This window comes from Argopecten irradians, chromosome 14 (assembly GCF_041381155.1).
Source record: "Argopecten irradians isolate NY chromosome 14, Ai_NY, whole genome shotgun sequence".
NCBI classification, from domain to species: Eukaryota; Metazoa; Mollusca; class Bivalvia; order Pectinida; family Pectinidae; genus Argopecten; species Argopecten irradians.
Window position 1 is genome coordinate 18,510,232 of NC_091147.1, and position 20,549 is coordinate 18,530,780.

The window sequence follows — 20,549 nt, forward strand, 5'->3', positions numbered from 1 at the left end:
CGACGTCACACGTTCGTGTGTATGACGTCAACAATTAAGAGCGTGCAAAGTTTCTGAGAATTTGTACTTAACCATTGAAGTCACTATTTTTTTATTTTTTTTTAAGAAAATCTGTTTGGAAACTGTCTGAATCCGCGTAGCGGATTCTCACAAAAGTTTGCAAAGAAAATTTATTTCAAATTAAAATGAAATACGTTTACGCGTACGATTCCATTGATTTTTCCAAATCGATACGCAACGTCAATGTTTCTATTGTGACGTCACGATAACGTCGGGTTTCCGCGCCATTCTTGGATTTTTTTTTATCATTGAATGAAAACAATTAATATGCCAATCAGAAAACCAGAAACAAGGAGAAAATAACAAGCACCTTAGTGTAAAAACAGTCGAAAACATTTTATTTGCATTGATATAGAGAGTCAGGTAACAGTCCTCATTAAATATTCCATTTGAATATCGATCGCTACAAATAAACATTTAAATTAACTGAATACGTAACTGTCTAATTTATATGATGACTTGCGATACAGCGATTGGCTTAACCATTCAATGCACCTAGTAAATTGCATTTGCTGGGATATATCAACATAACACGACCGACAATATATCTAGAAGAACGACAGTTTTGGCAGACTTGACTTAATGCAGAAAACAGTGTGCCACAGTGATGTTCTGTTTTTCGCTTACAAATCTCACTTTGACAGTGTTATGTGTTTGCAATATCATTGTTTTTATTAACGGACATGGTCAGTGTACCAAACATGTTCACGTGGACCAGGATTCCAACAGGAAATATAAGTCTTTCATGCGGTTAGACATCATTGGGGTGTCCCAGTGTATCAAGATATGTAAGAGATACAAACTTTGTGAGACAATCCACCACGACAGGGATCAACTCACGTGTGACCTCATGATGACCTACGAAGAAAAAGGCGATATGCCAGTTTTGGATGACCAATCGCTACAGGTAAGTTTAAATTTTCTTTTTGGACAAACTTGGTATGAAAGTAACACAAATCTATATTTGGCATGCGAAGGTTTAATTTGGTATACCAAACACATATGACTTCGAGAACTCCGCTTCGAAAATCCACGCTGAGTGAGGATTTGGTCATGTCTTGTGTATATGTCATAAAAAACTTTATATATTGTGTCTACAACTACAACATATGTTTACTGACCCCATTTAGTTAAATTTTCAGGCAGAAAACAGCACCTTTGAGACTGTGTTTAACGGACTCCGAAATAGAAGTCTGTTATGAGCGGCTGTTTGATAGATTGAACCATGTAAAATAACTTATTGATCACATTTCCCAGCTTCTGCTGTAAGGAATCCCAACCTTTCAGGACCAATCGTTTTATTTTAGTATACGCAAATATCGGTACGCGTAGTCGTTCGACTGTTATACTAGTATTTCAAGTGAATTATTTCATTACCATATAATAAACCAAGGCCTAACGCCGTTACGAAATGTTAGTGACAGAGCAATGTTTGGTCAAATAAACAATATCTACATGTTGAAGTTGTAGCATACAGGCTGTATTTAACTAATCACTAATACATATACATAACAAGAGGCCCAGAGGGCCTGTATCGCTCACCTGGTTATTGTAATGACAAGTAATATTCTTAATACAGGATCATTGTTTCTTTTCTGAAGGAATTTAACGATTTATCTCTAATTTCCCTATTGGGGCCCATTCTTTCCGCTCCAGGGGGTTAGAGCCAAAATTTATACAAACTCTTGTTAAATTCTATACATAACTCTATGATTAGTAGCGATTTTAAGAATTAACCTCTGTTTCCCCTATTGGACCCCGCCCCTCCTGCCCCCGGTGGGTCAGAGCCAAAATGTATACAAGCTATGTTCCCTTTCATCCAAAGATATTTCTGGCCAAATTTGGTTATACCTAGTAGCTATTAAAAGAATTTACCTCTATTTTTCCTATTTGGCCCGCCCCTCCTGCCCCCGGGGGACAAAGCCAAAATGTATACAAACTCTGTTCCCCTTCCCCCAAGGATGTTTCTGACCAAATTTGGTTACATTCCATGCAGAAGTCTATAACTAGTAGCGATTGAAAGAATTTACCTCTATTTCCCCTATTGGGCCCCACCGCTCCTGCCGCCAAGGGGGGGGGGTCAGAGTCAAGATTTATACAAACTCTGTTCCCTTGCCCTAAAGGATGTTTCTGGCCAAATTTGGTAACATTCCATGCAGATCTCTATGACTAGTAGCGATTGAAAGTATTTACCTCTATTTCCCCTATTGGGCCCCGCCCTTCCTGCCCCCGGGGGATCAGAGAAAAACTTCATACAATCTCTGTTCCCCTTTCCCCAAGGATTATTCTGGCCAAATTTGGTTACATTCCATGCAGAACTCTATGTCTAGTAATGATTTAAAGGAAATGTGGACGGACGGACGGACGCCGCGCCATTTGGGCCAGGTGAGCTAAAACACCAATAAAATGTTAAGGCAAGAAGTCATGAAATCGTGGTTGCACTTTGTTCATTGTTCATTCTTTGTAGCATCGTTCTCATTGTATTGATAAAAGCCATGCCAATGACTGTCCAACTATAAAGTAATATTTACAGCCAGTGGTTAATTGATAGTAAAACCCCAATCTGATTAATTCTCGAATTTAGTCCCGACTCAACTTAGTCCCTGACTTAGGCCGCTTAGAGAAACAGGGCCCTGTTCTACATTGTGGTAAGGTGAAGTCGTCCATATTACGGGTAGCATAAGATAAGGTTTCCGAGTGATAATAATTCCCACCCTGTTCCAAAGTGATTTTTGCATGTGTATATAGGTAATCCTGTTTTAAACAACCATCCGAGTATCAGATGTGTATTCCTCCAGAGGATGTATATGTATGATGGCTTATTTGTGCCTTTTTCGCTTTTTCGCGGGGTTTTTCCAACATCAAAAAAAAAGCAAAACAAAAAACAAAAAAGCCAAAAGAAAAACCCGGAAAAGCTATGGAATGGATTTCCGCTTTTGCATTTGTTCGCTTTTTCGCTTTGGAAAAAGTGCGAAAAAGTAACGTTGGATTTGCGAAAAAGGCACAAATCAGCCACCATTTATATACGTTTTAAGAGATAATGAGTGTCTTTAATTAGCTTTTTTTATCAACGGATTTAGTAATACAATCAATATGACTTGACTAATAACCAATGTTTGAGAAATTAAGGCCTTAATGTTTATGGTGTTGGACAGTCGATAAAGATATATTTCATTGTTTTGAGATGGTATTTGATTTTTTACGTTACATTTCATTAACCATATCTTTGACAAGTTTTCAAAAATGTCTATGTAAGTGTTGATAAATACTTTAATCTTTTGAGTAGTATTAGTCGACATACAAAATGTACTCACAGAGGTATAATCAGCAAACAATCGACTTTAACATAACATGTTTTCAGAGATATCATTAAGGTAGATTAAAAATAGAAGAGGATCCAGTACCGATCCCTGGTTTACTGCTGACTGATATTTATGAAATTGCCTGATTTACGTAAACCATTGTAACAGAACGGTACGTAAAGTTGGTGTTCAAGCTAATGTTAAAAATCCCATAGAAACTGCCCACAGCCCAATTTTTTTGAAACTTTGCATATTGAAAGTACTACTAATTGTCCCTTTAAAATGACACTTCTTTTTCCTTTTGTGATTTTAAAAAGGCCCAAAGGGCCTGAATTCTTTGTAGTCATTTTCATTAAGACTACCTGCACAAACATGCCAAAAAAAGGTTAGCCTTTGTTAAATATTCTACATTTTTTATTCATAAATCATTTGAGTAAATCGTATATTTTATATTTAAGCCATTTCTTTTAGATTTTTAACTGAAAATTTTGTTTGAAATAATATTTTTTACGAAAAAGTAACACTTTTTGGAAAAAGCAAAAACGAAACATTGCTCTTTGTCATCTCATTTTACCCTGTTACTGGTTTTGTCCACAATTTTACCCCCATTTAAAAATACTCCCATGACATTTTCTGTCAATGTGTAAATTAGGTTCAAAATTAAAATCCGGGAAAACTGTATTTGAGTGACTTCAAAATAGAGAGTGCATGTAGCAACGGACCACTTATTTGTTAGTATACCTAGTTATACATTTCCAGTTTATGATTCCAGAGTCCGATGTATGTGAAAATCAGTATGCAGTAATAATTTTTGATGCTAAATATAATGGTAACACCTTTTAAAATATTGGTTGCCATGGTAACAAAACGGAGGCCTCTGATTGGCTGAAATTTAAATGATGTCAGAATGAAGTGAAAAATGGTATGTAGAGGTTACGAGGTATGCTGAATAACATGGTAACACTTTCAAAAATATTAGATGCCATGGAAACAAAATGGAGGCCTCTGATTGGTTGAAATTTAGATATTGTCAGATTTAAGTGAAAATTGGTATATATGGGTTATAAAATATGCTGAATAACATGGAATCCCTTTTTAAAAGATTGGTTGCCATGGAAACAAAATCGAGGTCTCTGATTGGTTGAAATTTAGATATTATTAGATATAATCTAAATTGGTACATATGGGTTATGGGGTATGCCGATTGAGATAGTAACAGTTTTAAATACATTGTTGCCCTTGTTTCGAAATAAAAGCCGTCTGATTGCTCAAAATTAAGATTGTAGCCTTTGTGGTGCTGGTATTATTTTTAAATTATACATACTTTATTTGAAAATCAAATGTAACTCTGTTTCCCTCTTTAATCATTTTTAATTCAATTTAAAATAGTTTTTATCTACATAAGAGAGATGGATATTTTTAATTTGTATCTTTTGCGTTTAAGTTGCTGACGAAAATATATTTCTTTCCAATAATTATTTGATTTTTGATATGAAAAAGAAACTATTTGTTTTACTCAAGAGCATATCTAGTTGTTAGGCTTTTTTGTACTGTTAGGGAAGATGCATGAATAGAAATGCAATAATGTTTGAGTACATATGTTGGTTAACAAAAATTCTATCACTTACTGTTGTTTTATTATGGTGTCTATGATCAATTTTAAATTTATGGTCAACTAGGGCAAATATTGATTTTTTAGAAAATTCCGCTTGCTACATTTCAGCCTATAAAATGCTGTTTTCCCGGATTTCAATTTTTTTTTAAAAAGTATCTTTTATAAGATTATACCTATAGCGTGTTTTTAAAATGGTTTAAAAGTGTGGACAAAATCGATAACATGCCAAATATTTCGAGCAAACCCAATATCCTCAATTTTTATCCTGACAAAAAATTGAGGTCTTTTTGCTTCAAAATCAATTTGTCGTAAAAATAATTCGTAAATATCATTATAAATGGATATGAAATAAAGAATGAAGTATCTTTTATTAACAAAAATAATTAAAATGAAAATTATGTTCAAAAGATGGACACAAGGAGTCCCCTTGCCATATACCCAAAGTAATTTTAGAAAACATCATTTCAGGCCCTTTATGCCTTTTTAAAACATACAAAATAAATAAACAGCACATAAAAAGTAGTTATGTACCTAGACCTTTAACACTGCAAAATTTGAAAAAATTCGGCACGTGGGCGGATTTTGTAACCCCATCTTTACGTATTTAAGACAAAACATTTTTTCTATAACATTATAGTTTCAATGACTAATAATATAATATCTTCGAAATGAATTGAGTCTAATTGTATTGGATGGACGTTTGACAAGGCGGAGTGTTATTTGTTTGTTTGTTTTTTCATTTTTTTATCATTGATGTTATCGACCTACTTGAGAGACCCGGTGGCCGAATGGATAAGGACATATTACCACAAGCATATCATTTCTGGGTCGCAAGTTCGAATCCCTTTTGTGGCAGTTGCCAGGTCGTCTTCGGCGAATTCCTTCACCTTCTTAACAGGACGTTTAAACTAATCAAACAAAATAAAAATGATAAATGGCAATGTAAACCTGAGTGTCGTCACTTTGCATAAAAATGTGCTTGTTTTATGAACTACAAACATAATCAAAGCAGAGGTATCATTTCAAATGGAGTATGGCATTAGTATCTATGGGATGTTATATTATTCAGGGATGTGCAATATCACTCAGGCTGATTCCAACTGTACGGGGTTTTAAATGTATCGCATGCACAAACATAACGTTATTCATTTTTATTATACAACCAAAATAATTGTGTTAATATTATCTATACTTTTTATGACAAGGCTAATAAGACTTCATCACCTCCCTGATCAGTGGCCGAGTCCTCAAATTGGCCCTTTCATTGATATTGTAACTATCGGTTTCCTTACTGCAATAATTACACAACCTTTTCAACAAATGATATATCTGTATGAGGCCAAATCATACGGTCTTTCGTAAGTTACTCAAAAAAGTTACGAACACATTTGTGAAACGCTCGCAATGTCATCCGACGTCGAATTAGTGCAGGAACTGTCCGAAATCATCTCTGAGCCGCAAACTTCAAAGTGCAATGACAGTACAGTGGACCTATTCTAACCGCGTGTCATCGCAAAAACCTTGTAAATTGGGTTTTTCACATCGCCGCTGGATGCTACGTGATTGTTCGCAATTTTGTCTTGGACTCGATGATGGGCGCGTTCGAGTATGGCGAAGACACGGTGAACAATATATATGCTGCTAACTGTGTACACGTACGACGTACCGGACCCCTTTTTGTGAACGGTAACCTCAATACCATTCGTTATCGTGATAAAATCGTGAATCCCATGGTTCTTCCATTCTTGCATAAACATGGACCAGGCATTGTTTCCAAACAAGACAACACCACTGCGCGTAAACATTTTTTAGCCCAGAATAATGTCAATGTGTTGTACTGGCAAGCAAAATCCCCAGATCTGTCGCCTATATGGCACATTTGGGATGCCCTGGTAAGCGTGTACGTTCCCCCCTAAACCAGCCCAAACATTACAGGAATTGGGCCAAGCTCCTATCCAAGAATGGGGAATCATCCCCAATCATGTCGTGAAAACGTATACACGCTCATTTTTTTCGAACAACCGGTATTGATGTGTGCGACTTTTGAATTTTACACATTAGAGTCAGTAAATCTGCATTGATGTTTACCAGATTAGATTACAAAAAACATTAATAAGCAAAAAATTAAATCAGGTTTAATTAAATATTGATGCCTCTATACAGTGATACCTTTCTTTAGTTCTCATTAAACATGCATTTGAATTTGTTTGTTGTAACCTCATATCAGGCCATCGTTATCAATATTTGCTACCATCCTGGTTTGCTACTAGCTATTATAATCGGTCGATTTACCTGCCATGTTTCACATGGTTAAAAATAGTCCCTTCACTTTGATTGGCTGCCCTGCAGGTAGGGCGTTAGAATTGTACCTGCTGCCCCTATTGCATGATCGTAAAAGGCGATTATTAGGATCTTATCTTTTCTCTTCTTCCAAACTGTCCCCTGGCCGAGACACACCAAAGTCTATAAAAATGGTAGTTTCTGATCCTGCTTAGCGTTCAGCATACAGGGAATGGGACGACTGGTTCTCCCGTTGTCAGTATAATGTGACCGGGTGTGGTGTGTTGCTTGGTGTCTTCGGCGGCATGCTTCAGTGATATAGCACTATAAAAAGGGCAACAGTTCCACTATACAAGAAGACAACACGAACATACCGCAGTTGCCCGGTACACGCACCTCGCACAACATACACGCAACACACCGCATACATGGGAGGCCGTCCTTACATGACCATAGCTGTTAATAGGACGTTAATAAATCAAACAAACCAAATTTGGCCGGAAACATCATTGGGGGAAGGTGAACAGAGTTTGTTAGGGCTCCGCATCGAGATGCGGGTGCCCTATAGTAATCAGGTTGTCCGTCCGTCCGTCTGTCTGTCCGTCCGTCTGTCTGTCCGTCCGTCCGTCTGTCCGTTTTTTTTCTTTTGCACATTAATGATGGAAGGGAGTGGAGTATTTTCCCCATATTTTACATGATGATTCCCCATCCATCCTAGATCTGCTTGGTAATTTTTCAGGCTGAAATTAAATTAAAAAATCGGCCATCTTGGATTTTAACATTTAAAAAAATCACAATGTTGTTGCTCTTAACTGATAAACATTTTGTTATAACATTATGATGCAAAGTTGTTCAGAATTAAACAAGGAGTTGACTGTCCAAAGGTAAGGTCATGGGCCAAGGTTACTAAGTCAAAGGTCAAGGTCAAATTTATTTGAGTTAATTGTATGCTCTTAATGTAATGTTAGCTTGGAATCAGGATTCAAGTTAAATACTTGGAAGACTTTTTCCAAAGAATTATAATAATGTACCATCATCGGTTTCCCAATTAATGTTGACATTAATTATTTATTAGCAACATATAGCTAACACGGAAGAATTTGTTGTCAAAATACTACTTTTCCACTTAAGCACGTCAGACACATAGCGGGGCCCTTTCTGACGTGTCAGTGTTCTAGTATTAATTTTGGCTCTGACCCCCAAGGGGCAGGAGGGGCGGGGCCCAATAGGGGAAATAGAGGTGAATCCTTTAAATCGCTACTAGTCATAGAGTTTTGCATGAATTCTAAGCAAATTTGGCAAGAAACATCCTTTGGGGAAGGGGAACAGAGCTTGTACAAATTTTGGCTCTGACCCCCAAAGAGCAAGAGGGGCGGGACCCAATAGGGGAAATAGAGGTAAATCTTATAAATTTGTAAAAGAGTTCTGACTCTGTCCAGATACATCCTTCGGGGAAAAGGAAGAGAGTTTGTATAAATTTTGGCTGATCCCCCGGTGATAGGAGGGACGGGGCTTAATAGGGGTTTAAATCGCTACTGGTGTTAGAGCTCTGCATGGATTCTAAGCAAATTTGGCCAGAAACATCCTTGGGGGGAGGGGAACAGAGCTTGTATAAAGTTTGGCTCTGACCCCCTGGAGCAGAAAGAGTAGGGCCCAACAGGGAATTTACAGGTAAATCTTTAAATTCCTTCAGAAATGAAACAATGATCCTGTATTCAGAACATTAGTTGGCATTACAAATCAGGTGAGCGATACAGGCCCTCTGGGCCTCTTGTTTATTGTTAAATATTTATTTACTCTAACCAACAATCCTGGTGAAAATTAGTCCGCCAATGTGTTGTTATTGTAAATAACCACGCTTCAAACGGTCGATTCTGTCTTAAACATACTTCTCTGGATTGTTCTAATGCACAGTATAACTTTGCGACACCAGTGTGTAAAACCTACGGTTTTACATGAGAATGACGATGTCATAATGCGTCATAAAGAAACGATAGAACATTATCTATGACTCTGACGTAATAAAATTCAATTTTATTATATTTCCAATGCATGTTATAGCATTAAACACTTTTCTGCGATTATTTAGATGTTAAACCCTATTAAACTAGCGATAAATACCTACGACCTCCCCCCATGTGAATCACAAAACATTGGTCTGATTTTAGTTTTTATCCACACACCTATATATAGACCTATAGACACCACTCCCGTTTTTCAGGGGAAATAGTTATAACTCAGGAAAATACGGAAATCATTTTAAATTAAAAAAAATACCTGTACAAAAGTCATGTGAGTTACGGAGATTAAACAGGAATGACACTTTAGCCATTAGAAAATTGACACTCTAAAAATTGGGCCACTTTTTTACAGTAAGTTATATTTCCGATTTGCTTTATTTTCAACATATCAATGCATACTTATTCCTTATAAAATCATTCAAAAATATGATATTTTGATGTCCTAACCCCCGGTTATCTGTTAACAAAAAATAATGCTTATCGTTAATGGCCACCAGAAGGCCTAAATTGGCACTCCTCCTTTGCAGAGCACTTTTACGGCATACGAGTACACCCCCCACCCCCCACCTCTGCCATGCAGTATACAATTGCAGTATATTGAAGCAATTAAAAATTTTGTTGCAGCGGTTTTAATGTCATACTGATATAATTCTAGTGCATAATGAAACAGTCTTTTTAACATCGCTAATTGTAAAATTTCAGATGGACAGTACCAACTGTGACATATGTTCAGACACCCAAGCTTGTGTTGAAACCAAGGATGGCAACCATGTTTGTCTTGATCAAGGTACGTATCCTTAAATTATACCGATACACACTAAATTACAAATAAAACAGTATGACTTCCTTCATAGGGGTACCAATCATCGCTTGGCAGTATTTGTGGTGGAAAATTGTGGGTTGTTTTTCTACCATTATAGCGCGGTTTCACTGAAACGTATCGACCGTCCGTTAAATCCTGGCATCAAATGACACTTGGCGACAATAGGACGTTAAAACAAATGAGCTGGAACAGCTTTAAATCCTTTTAATATAGCAATATGATCGAATGTAAAGATATTTATTCTTCAAATTTCTATCTCGTCGATAACACTGTCGTTTCTTAGTCTTACTTTTCTAAGTTACCAATTATTATCTGTTGCAACTTACCACCGGAATAAGTATCAAACACCAGTTTCACGAACATTCGTCAACTTAAGGAAACACTTACTTCGCTTTCTAATTTTTGTGTTGTAACGTTTCCTCTACCCGGTATAATAATCATGTACGAGTTTTTGGTAAGGACTGTTAACATAAAATAAAGGTTCGTTCCCAGCCAAGCACTGTGACCAAAAGAAAACCAGACACAGATAATAGAAGTTTACAATTTATTTTAAAATCAACATTCACGAAATTCACAATCCTTATTGGTTCCAACTCACAGTCCGTATGGATCCAGAGATAGAGAATGCTATCATCTGTACAATACTGTATATTTTATCAATATGTGATTGAAAAACTGTGTACATTATTTGATTTAATAATTTAAATATAGAAATGTATCCAGAAATAATTATTGGGGTTTTACTTTTACAAATTTACATTAATGAAATAATCTCCAGCATTTCATGCTACTATCATTTTACCAGACATTAGGTAAAACACAGTGTCAAAATATCCCGGAAAAAATATTAATGAAGTAACTTTCGATCTGGTTTTGGGTAAAATAGCCTGTGTTGGGTAATACTATACATTTAGAAAAATGTACTCATTGACGCTAAAGAGTTCCAAAGCATCAGCATTGGGCGACATGGCCGTTTCAGAAGTTATCCGACTAAACTGGCCGTTTAGTAACGAAATACGACTTTATTCATTTAATTTACATGAAGTTTCAAGACTCCGGTAACTATTCATTACGTTATTATTCCCGGTTAACCATATGCATTGTACATGTCATTATAGAAACCCGAGTCATTTTAAGTCTGTGTAAACCACAGGGGGCCAACTCAATGAAAATGGATGTTGTCATACATTTTTTTGTATTTGGAGGATGGACTGATGCGTATATATGACAGTCATGTGATTTTTATTAAAAAAAATATGAGATTTGAAAAATTATTAAAAAATCGGGATATAGTAAATATCCCGGTTTTTTAATAATTTTTCAAATCTCGTATTTTTTGAAAAAAAATCACATGATTGTCATATATACGCATCAGTCCATCCTCCAAATACAAAAAAATGTATGACAACATCCATTTTCATTGAGTTGCCCAGGGGAAAAATAGGTACCTTTAAGGTACTTTTTAGGTGTACCTAGGTATACCTAAGGTATACCTTAGGTAAGAAAGGAAAAGAGTGAGAATGATGAGGGGTTTTATATAGTCAATATAGGTATGTTTTAGGCACAGTTTAGGTATACCTAATATGTGCCTAGTGGCATGATGTGCCTAAAAAGTACCCGAAAGCTGCCTATGATATACCCAGAGAACTACCTAAAAGATACCCGAAACATACAAAGTACCTAAAACATACCCGAAAGCTACCTAAAATGTACCCGAAAGCTACCTAAAACATACCCGAAAGCTACCTAAAACATACCCAGAGAAATATACCTAAAAGATACCCGAAACATACAAAGTACCTAAAACATACCCGAAAGCTACCTAAAATGTACCCGAGAGCTACCTAAAACATACCCGAAAGCTACCTAAAAGGTACCCGAGAGCTACCTAAAACATACCCGAAAGCTACCTAAAACATACCCGAAAGCTACCTAAAACATACCCGAAAGCTACCTAAAACATACCCGAAAGCTACCTAAAACATACCCGAAAGCTACCTAAAAGGTACCCGAGAGCTACCTAAAACATACCCGAAAGCTACCTAAAACATACCCGAAAGCTACCTAAAACGTACCCGAAAGCTACCTAAAACATACCCGAAAGCTACCTAAAACATACCCGAAAGCTACCTAAAAGGTACCCGAGAGCTACCTAAAACATACCCGAAAGCTACCTAAAAGGTACCCGAAAGCTACCTAAAAGGTACCCGAAAGCTACCTAAAACATACCCGAAAGCTACCTAAAACGTACCCGAAAGCTACCTAAAACATGTCCCATGTTTTTTAACATGAGCTCACAACTCATTAAAAACATGATATAGAAATATGAAAATAGAAAACATTTAAAAAGTTTATTGTAATTTTAAAAATTGCTTTTTAAACAAAACAAATCTGATCAATTGCAAGTCACATATATAATCAACATAATATTATTGATAGTTGAATACATCATTCAAGATACATGTATATTTTTGATAATAAATTAGTCAATGTTTGATGCAGTAATTTTCAAAAGCTTTACTATCCATGTCCTTTTAGCATTTTCACATCAATTAATCCATCATAAGACACTGGATGTGGCGATGTAGTCTTAGGGAAAGGGTACAGTGTTTCCATGTCGATTGCAGCTGATGAATATATCTCTTCACAATGTGGACGGATTTGCACAGGATAATGTTGTTCTGGTTATTCTTGTTGGAGTTTACTGAAAGAATAATGGTAATATTAAAGCATGCAGGAATCCAAAAGATCCAAACACCAGTAGTTATCGAAATATGTAATCAGTATAATGCAATTTAACACTGAAACAGTTTTTGAAAGATTTGATGAATGGTTTACACCATCTAAACAACAGCATTCTAGATATGCACACATTCAGACGGAGTTAACAAGAGTTAACAAAATGTGAAGCAAGGCCACTTTACATCATTGGATGCAGATATATTGAAATTTCCGCTATTATTAACCAGTCAAACGCTTTATTATGATAAGCTCATTAAAATTGTTTTTACTCAACTTAGGGAAACAAATGCTTACACATTTTGATTTAACAGTCAACAATAATTTCTTTGAATGAGACTACCATTCCACATCTCCACCATTAACTAAAGTTCTACTGTAGATATGTTAGACTATTCTTAGTTGTATATGTATGTCAAAGGTCACAATGTAGGGCATGATAACTCATATAAACCAAGAAGTTCCAGTGAATTGAAGTATAGGTATAAGGGCCTTGTAATACTTGGCCCATCCTAGATTTCCAGGGGTTACGATCACTTATAATCTTTTACACCCTGGGAATATGTCATAGCGAAACTGAAGGCTCTGTGTATGACATCAGATGAGAAGATAGTTTGGTCCTTTGATATACATCAAAAGACTCAACTAACTGTACATTGCATGGCTTTGAAGTTGAGCATCACTAAATCTCTAGATCTGCTGCAGGCCTGTGATTGGTCAGTGTTTTCTCTTGAACTGCCTTCAGTTTTGCTATGATATGTTCCAGCGAAATCTAGGTTATAAGTGATCATATCACCCTTTGAAATCAAGGCCTTGATTTTACATTTAGGACCTGGAAAAGTTTTCGAAAAAGAACATTAAAGAATTGATTTTTATCACCAAAAAGGATATTTTAGTTGTTTTTTCTTTTAATTTGTTTCCCCTCATTTAACTATTAAATACCTTTAAGTCACATTTGCTTTGCATACAACACTGAAAATAAACTAAACATGAAGTTTACCCTACATGTACATGAAATTAATCTTTTTTAATAAAATCCTTACATACATTACCACGCCTAATATAATCATCTTTTGTAGTGTATATGCCGGGGGAAGTGTCTTCTCCACTTTTTACCTCCAATGCACACAGTATTACCTGATGAAAGTAAAAAAAAAATGAATGATGGATAGCGACCAATTATAATAATTATAAGAATGATGTACTATGTTAGTGGTTTTTCAATTAGAATTATCATCATTTCAATTAATATTTTAATTCATTTAGATTTGTGAATGAATTGATTAGTTGCTTTTGCACACAAACATTGATAATTCACAATTCATTTCCATATTTATGAGTATTTTTACCAATGAAAGTGTCTGATTGGTAGGGCTGGGTATTGGAAGGTCTTAAACGATACGATACGTATTGACAATACAGTGAAAAAATACACGATACGTATTGACGATACAGTCGACCTTTTTTCAAATTCAGTTGACCATTGTGTTTTGAATATTGTGTCGATAAAAGACAATTTTTTTATAAAACATTCTATAACTTGGCAAAAACCTACCAAACATCTGATTTGGTTCACTATCTCTGTTGATTAATTTCTGTCAATTCGTATTCTTAGCTATGAAAAGACATTTCTAATCCATCTAGGTGACATAGATGCTTTAAACATGATGTTTAAGAATAAATTTTGTTTGGAATTTCCTATTTCTATAACGAAAACAGTAGGTTGAGTTTTTAAAACGATACAGCGATATACAGCATGTTTGTGTATCGATATTCGATACACTGCTGAAAACCGATACGTATCGGTATATCGATATATTGATCCAGCCCTACTGATTGGTGCAAATCTCCAATAATCGGTCTAACTTGTGATTGTTTTCTTCTTTCCTCGCCATGGCCCATTCTGATATTCCTGGAAAAAATTATATGAATCATTACAAGCTAATTGGAAGCATCATACATACATCAAGAAGTAAATTTCACCAAGATAAATACTAAATCATTAGAACCATAAATATGAAATATACTGTATATAAAATTCCAAAATGTAAACAAATACATTTTAATTTCATATTTATGTACAAATTGAAGATAAATATATATCTTCTACTTTCTATAGCTTGATTTCTTTATTCATATAAGACTGTGTATCCAATTTAAAAATAAATTTCACATATTTATATTTGAATTATAATTTTAATTAATCAAAATCCAGCCAATTACATGCAAATATGGACCCATAAAATGCTTTGTATTTCAAAATATTCCATGCATATTTGTAACAGCTTTCAATCATCAAAGTTTTGCAGCTTTGTTTAACAGAATATTAAGGAAAATTACCCGGGCATTCTCTTTCTCTTCCATGTCGGTGACGATTATTGATGAGACCTACTTTTCTGTTGCCAGCATGAAGACAACGTCCAGATATATATTAATATTACAAGTTACATTTTTTAATTCAATAATAGTATATTGTGTGCAAAACATCACAATTTGCATACCAAAACCCATAAAAGACACTTTTTGAGATAAAGAACAAATAGACAGTAGGCCTACATATTTTCTTCTCAAATCGTGAATTCAAAAATAATAATAATAAACAATCAAAATCGTTTAAACTCATCTAAATTATGTCCAAAATTCATGAAATACTTGGTATACTAATAATCTAAGCCATGCTTTCAGTAGTTATACGACTTATTTATTTACCAAAACAAGAAATTTTGGTTCTGTGATATTTTTAAAATTTACAAACTGCTGCTTGTAACCGGTAATTTGAGCTACGGTGAAAATTGAAAACGTACCTGAATTCTGACATATTAAACTTGCCGTGATTGATGCATCAGCTAACAGGCATGAAATAAACCCCCATCAAGTTGAATTTCTGTGGTATACAGATAAAAACATCGTCTGTAGGCACGGCAAAGGAGAGCCTGGGTTGTTTACATTTTCAAATACTTCCGTAAACACCTTCCTCTTTTTTCCCGCGAAAAGTCACGTGATTAACAAAGGGGATTCCCCGGCCGGGATTCCCCTGTACATCGTAAACAAATCCTTGTCTCCGTGAGACTTTCGGCAAATATTTCAACTGGTGAAGTTGTTAATTGATTTAATTGTATAACTGAAGTGTTTCTGGTGTTATTCTAGTAGAAAGATAATTTAATCAGCGACAGCGTATTTACTACAACGGTGTTTACTGTTGGTTTCCGGCATGCAGACTATGCCTCAGTGAAGCTTTCAGCACAAATATTTCGACCAATTTTGATGTTGATGATTGATGAAAGTAAATAAATAAAGTATTCCTGGTATTATTATAATGGAAAGAATGTTTACTCACAAGTATCAGTCTGACTAGCTATTTACGACAAAATTGTTTACTGTATACATATCGGTTTACGGCATGCAGCTTGGAGAACATGTTCACTACACGTGTGTTTATCACTAATTTGAACGATAATTTCCATACCTATAAAGTAGAGTGTTTGTTTAATCCAAGCTGGATAATGGGCCCCAGACCCCTTTTAATGGAATGTATGGATAGTTGTTTAATTGTATGTAAATTTAAAGGATTTATTTTGCATGTACATCGATCTCAATCTGGATTTCAACACACCAATATTACAGGTATTTTGACGTAAATCTGTTCTGAAAGTCATCAAAATTATTTCATAATGTTCTAAACATGGTTTATTACATCCTGTAAGATGTGAAACAATTTTAAAATTGGCCATGTTTGGGAAGATTTAAGTTAATGCCAATGCAGGTGTGAAAATTTACATGTTTAGAAATGCCCTGTGATTTTGATTACCGTCATAAACCAAGGATATTTGTTTCTTATAATTTTAAAATAACTGTGATTAAATGCTGAACAGAAAATTATACAAATGTTGAAAAGGAAAAATAATGAATTTATAGTATTATTTTGTACAAATAATGATTATATATTTGAAGATAATTAAACGAAAATTTCTGAGGAAATTTGACACATCCAATTGCAAGACTACATGTAATTTAATGCACAGAAAACGCAGGAAAGAAGTACATTTGAGAATGTAGAATATATTCAAGTCTTAATATGTACATCAATCAATTTATCATAGTCACATATTACTCCATCCTAACATATTTCAGATACTTGGACCTGGCATGGAAAAATCCTAAGTCAAAAATAGGTACATTTTAGGTACTTTGTAACATTCAATTTCAGAAATGAAGTCAATATGAGGCACATTTTAGGTAGTCTAAAAAAAACTAAGTTGAAACTAGGTACATTATAGGTATTTCTAAAATATTCAAAGTTCACCATAGGCGCATTTTAGGTACTTTGAGAATTTCAGAGTCCAAATTGGGTATGTTTTAGGTACTTTGATAATTTCAAAGTCCAAATTGGGTATGTTTTAGGTACTTTGAGAATTTCAAAGTCCAAATCGGGTACATTTTAGGTATATCTCAAAAACCATAGGTATCTTTTAGGTATACCTAAAACGTACCTATTCTGATAGGTACTTTTTAGGTAGCTTTTAGGTACACTTTAGGTATACCTAAAACGTACCTATTCTGATAGGTACTTTTTAGGTAGCTTTTAGGTACACTTTAGGCATACCTCAAAGTACCTATTTTTCCCCTGGGTTGCCCCCTGTGGTGTAAACTAGACATGAGACTCGTCAATATGGCGATCATCTTTATCATGGAATCCTATTTGCTTATCGTATGATAATATTGTAAATTTGGGCATCTAAGATTCGTAACTATGGTAAGGAAAATCTTTCATATTTGTTCCTGAACTTCGGTTAAGTTATGGATTTTCAAGTTGTATGATCCATAATTTTTGTTCTTATTTTGTCATAGAAAAAGCATTTAAAGTGCTATACATTATTTTTCTTCGCATCTCTAAGTTCAAACTTCCAATATTTACCGAATTTGTCTTCGCAAAGTTATTTAACCCCTAGAGTGCCACGGAGCCTATATATAGGCTTTGTGATACTACCGTTAAGTGCCAAAGGGCCTATTTGTAGGCTCTCTGAAATTCGATACCAAAATTGGTATAACGATAAGATTGTCTGTTCTCTCAGTTCGTACTACATGGTGAGTCTTCTGATGTTTCATTTTCAAAATATCATTATTTTCGCACCGTTAAAACTCCCATGAAACTATTTTTGTTTTTAAAAATAGCGTGAAAATGCTTACTCAAAGGACACGGTTTTCTACAAAATTACACTATGGCTAAAATTACTGATGTTTGATCTGTAAAAGTAGACAATTTTCTGGAAGTTTGGCAACTTGTTTGGAATCCATGAATAAATAAAATCAGGTAGATATAAAGAACAATTTTAAAATATATTGCAAAATTGACCATGTGAAAAGACGTTTCAGCCGAATTTAGCATATGAAGTCTATAAACGTGGAAGTAAAATACTTCAAATTCCAAATGTATGTGCATTGGTGCCTGCCAGCTATGTTGTTTTCTGATTAGTCCTAAGTTTCAATATGCGTGTACGTAGGAACCGGGACATATACATGAAAATAGATCCCCTCGAATACTTTCTGAGGATTACATGTAGCGGTATTTTTTGCACTTTTTCCGTAACCATGGAAACATTGCTGAAAATATCATATTTTTGTACCAGGTTCGTTTCCGCAGCATAACTGGAAAACCGGTTGAGATATATGCACGGAACTCCATAGGCACATTAGTCTTATGGTCTAGTAGTGCCTTTTGCTATTTTAAGGTTTTCCTTTTTTGTACTTTTTTCAGTAACCATGGAAACATTGCTGAAAATGGCAGATTTTTGTGTAAGAATTGTTTCCGGAGCACAACTCTAAAACCAGCAGAGATATTTCCATGAAACTTCATAGACACATTGTTCTTATGGTCTAGTAGTGCCTTTTGCTATTTTTAGGTTTTCACTTTTTGTGCTTTTTTCTGTAACCATAGAAACATTGCTGAAAATATCATATTTTTGTAGCAGGTTCATTTCCGGAGCATAACTCTAAAACCAGCAGAGATATTTCCACGAAACTTCATAGACACATTCTTTTGTGGTCTAGTAGTACCTTTTGCTATTTTTAGGTTTTCATTTTTTGCACTTTTTCCGTTACCATGGAAACATTGCTGAAAATATCATGGTAAATGGTAAATGTTACTTTGCAAAACTCCACTCATCTTTGTGTATATAGTCTAATATAAATGTCAAGGCTGTATACCTGATTCAACAATTGCAGCCCCGCTCTACTTGAATTATACTCCATCTTTCTTTGGCTCAACTTCCTTTTTCCTGGGTTTTTTTCATACACATAAGTCTCCACAATCAAACTTACTTCAGCTTTGATATCTCCATTGGCGGGGATCTGAATGACTATGTCCTTGTTTAATAGTGGTATGCAAAAAAAAAGGTTGGCCAATCAGAAAGCCAGATTTGGTATGAAAAAAAAAATTAATTATAGTAGTATGAAGAAAAAGTATCGCCAAACAGAAAGTTGGATTTAGTATGAAAACCACTAAAAGATAATAAATAATGAAATCTAAATATTGATTTTCCACGTGCACACGTTTAAAATAGCTCGGAAATGTCGATGTTGGTCACATGATGCAATGCGGTTTTCCTATATTACCCGAAATTTGAAACATGGCGTGAAATGTGTGATATTTCATGCGACATTTTCCACAATGTCCATAGTACCATCATATATAAGTATCTATATTCACACATTGTATGTTTTATGCCAGTTTACACTTTTAATTAATGAATGTTAGTGAAACTGTACAGAGCCATGTTATACGTTTGGTGTGTAATGACTTTTAACATTCCAGATGTCTGCCCGACAGCTGATTGGGTTCCTTTCAACAACAAGTGCTACCTCTTCACAGACCAACAAATGACTGCTAACAACACAATTGTAGGTTTATGTTACTCTTCAAAATAAGTATTGAAATATCCTAACTATTTCAATTAATACGCGTAGTATAGCAAAATATCACAAAGCGTTAACCCATTGTCTAAGACTACTATGGTCTTTTTCGGTATTCTATATTTATGAGAGTTGATCTATGTAATAACATTACATGTTTTTCAAAGTATATATTTAAAATACATACTTTATGACACGAGCTACCAAAATCACTTAAAAAGACATGAACCTAAAACAGTTTGTTCTGTATGTTTAGATATGATTTTCAGTTGTATATTGACGGTTTCTTTACAATGATTGTTAAAATACAACGCCAGGAAACCGTGGGGAACACCAACCCAAAATATTTTAAAAACAGACCGCCGTATGCTATTTTTGGAACACAAAACGAAAGCTTGTCCATATTCTTAAAAGATTTTCAAATTTACGATCGGTGACGTATGAACTGTACGATATATTTGTTATTAATCGTTCTCAAACAATTTTGTTTTAGCGTTAAAATGATATAAATCGAAAGTCAGTTTTAATTCGACGGGGCACCACGAAGGGGTGGCTCTTGTCCTGCACATGTACATCACGTTTGTATAAAGTAAGAAGTTGTCCCTGTCTATTGTATTGCTGCGATCTATTTATATTTACCTCCTTACACAAACCCTTGCCGTACTCCGATTTCTATCGGAATTTGCTTGTGTTTGCTTCACCCACGTTTTGGCCTGCCAATTTGTTTACATTTACTTAATTTGTGCAGTTCATTGTGGGAGGTCACTTAAGTCCAATGCTACTATTTTTATCTCACTCAG

General features: G+C 34.9%; 1 protein-coding gene across 1 annotated transcript; it reads left to right on the top strand.

Moving 5' to 3' along the window:
• Nucleotides 1-628: 628 nt before the first annotated feature.
• On the top strand, nt 629-20,011 carry LOC138307081 (uncharacterized). The gene is made up of 4 exons (XM_069247708.1): nt 629-967; nt 9,981-10,065; nt 19,652-19,737; nt 20,006-20,011. Exons 1-4 carry the CDS (start codon nt 668-670, stop codon nt 20,009-20,011), a joined length of 477 nt encoding a protein of 158 aa, XP_069103809.1. The 5' UTR covers nt 629-667.
• The last annotated feature ends 538 nt before the right edge of the window (nt 20,012-20,549 follow it).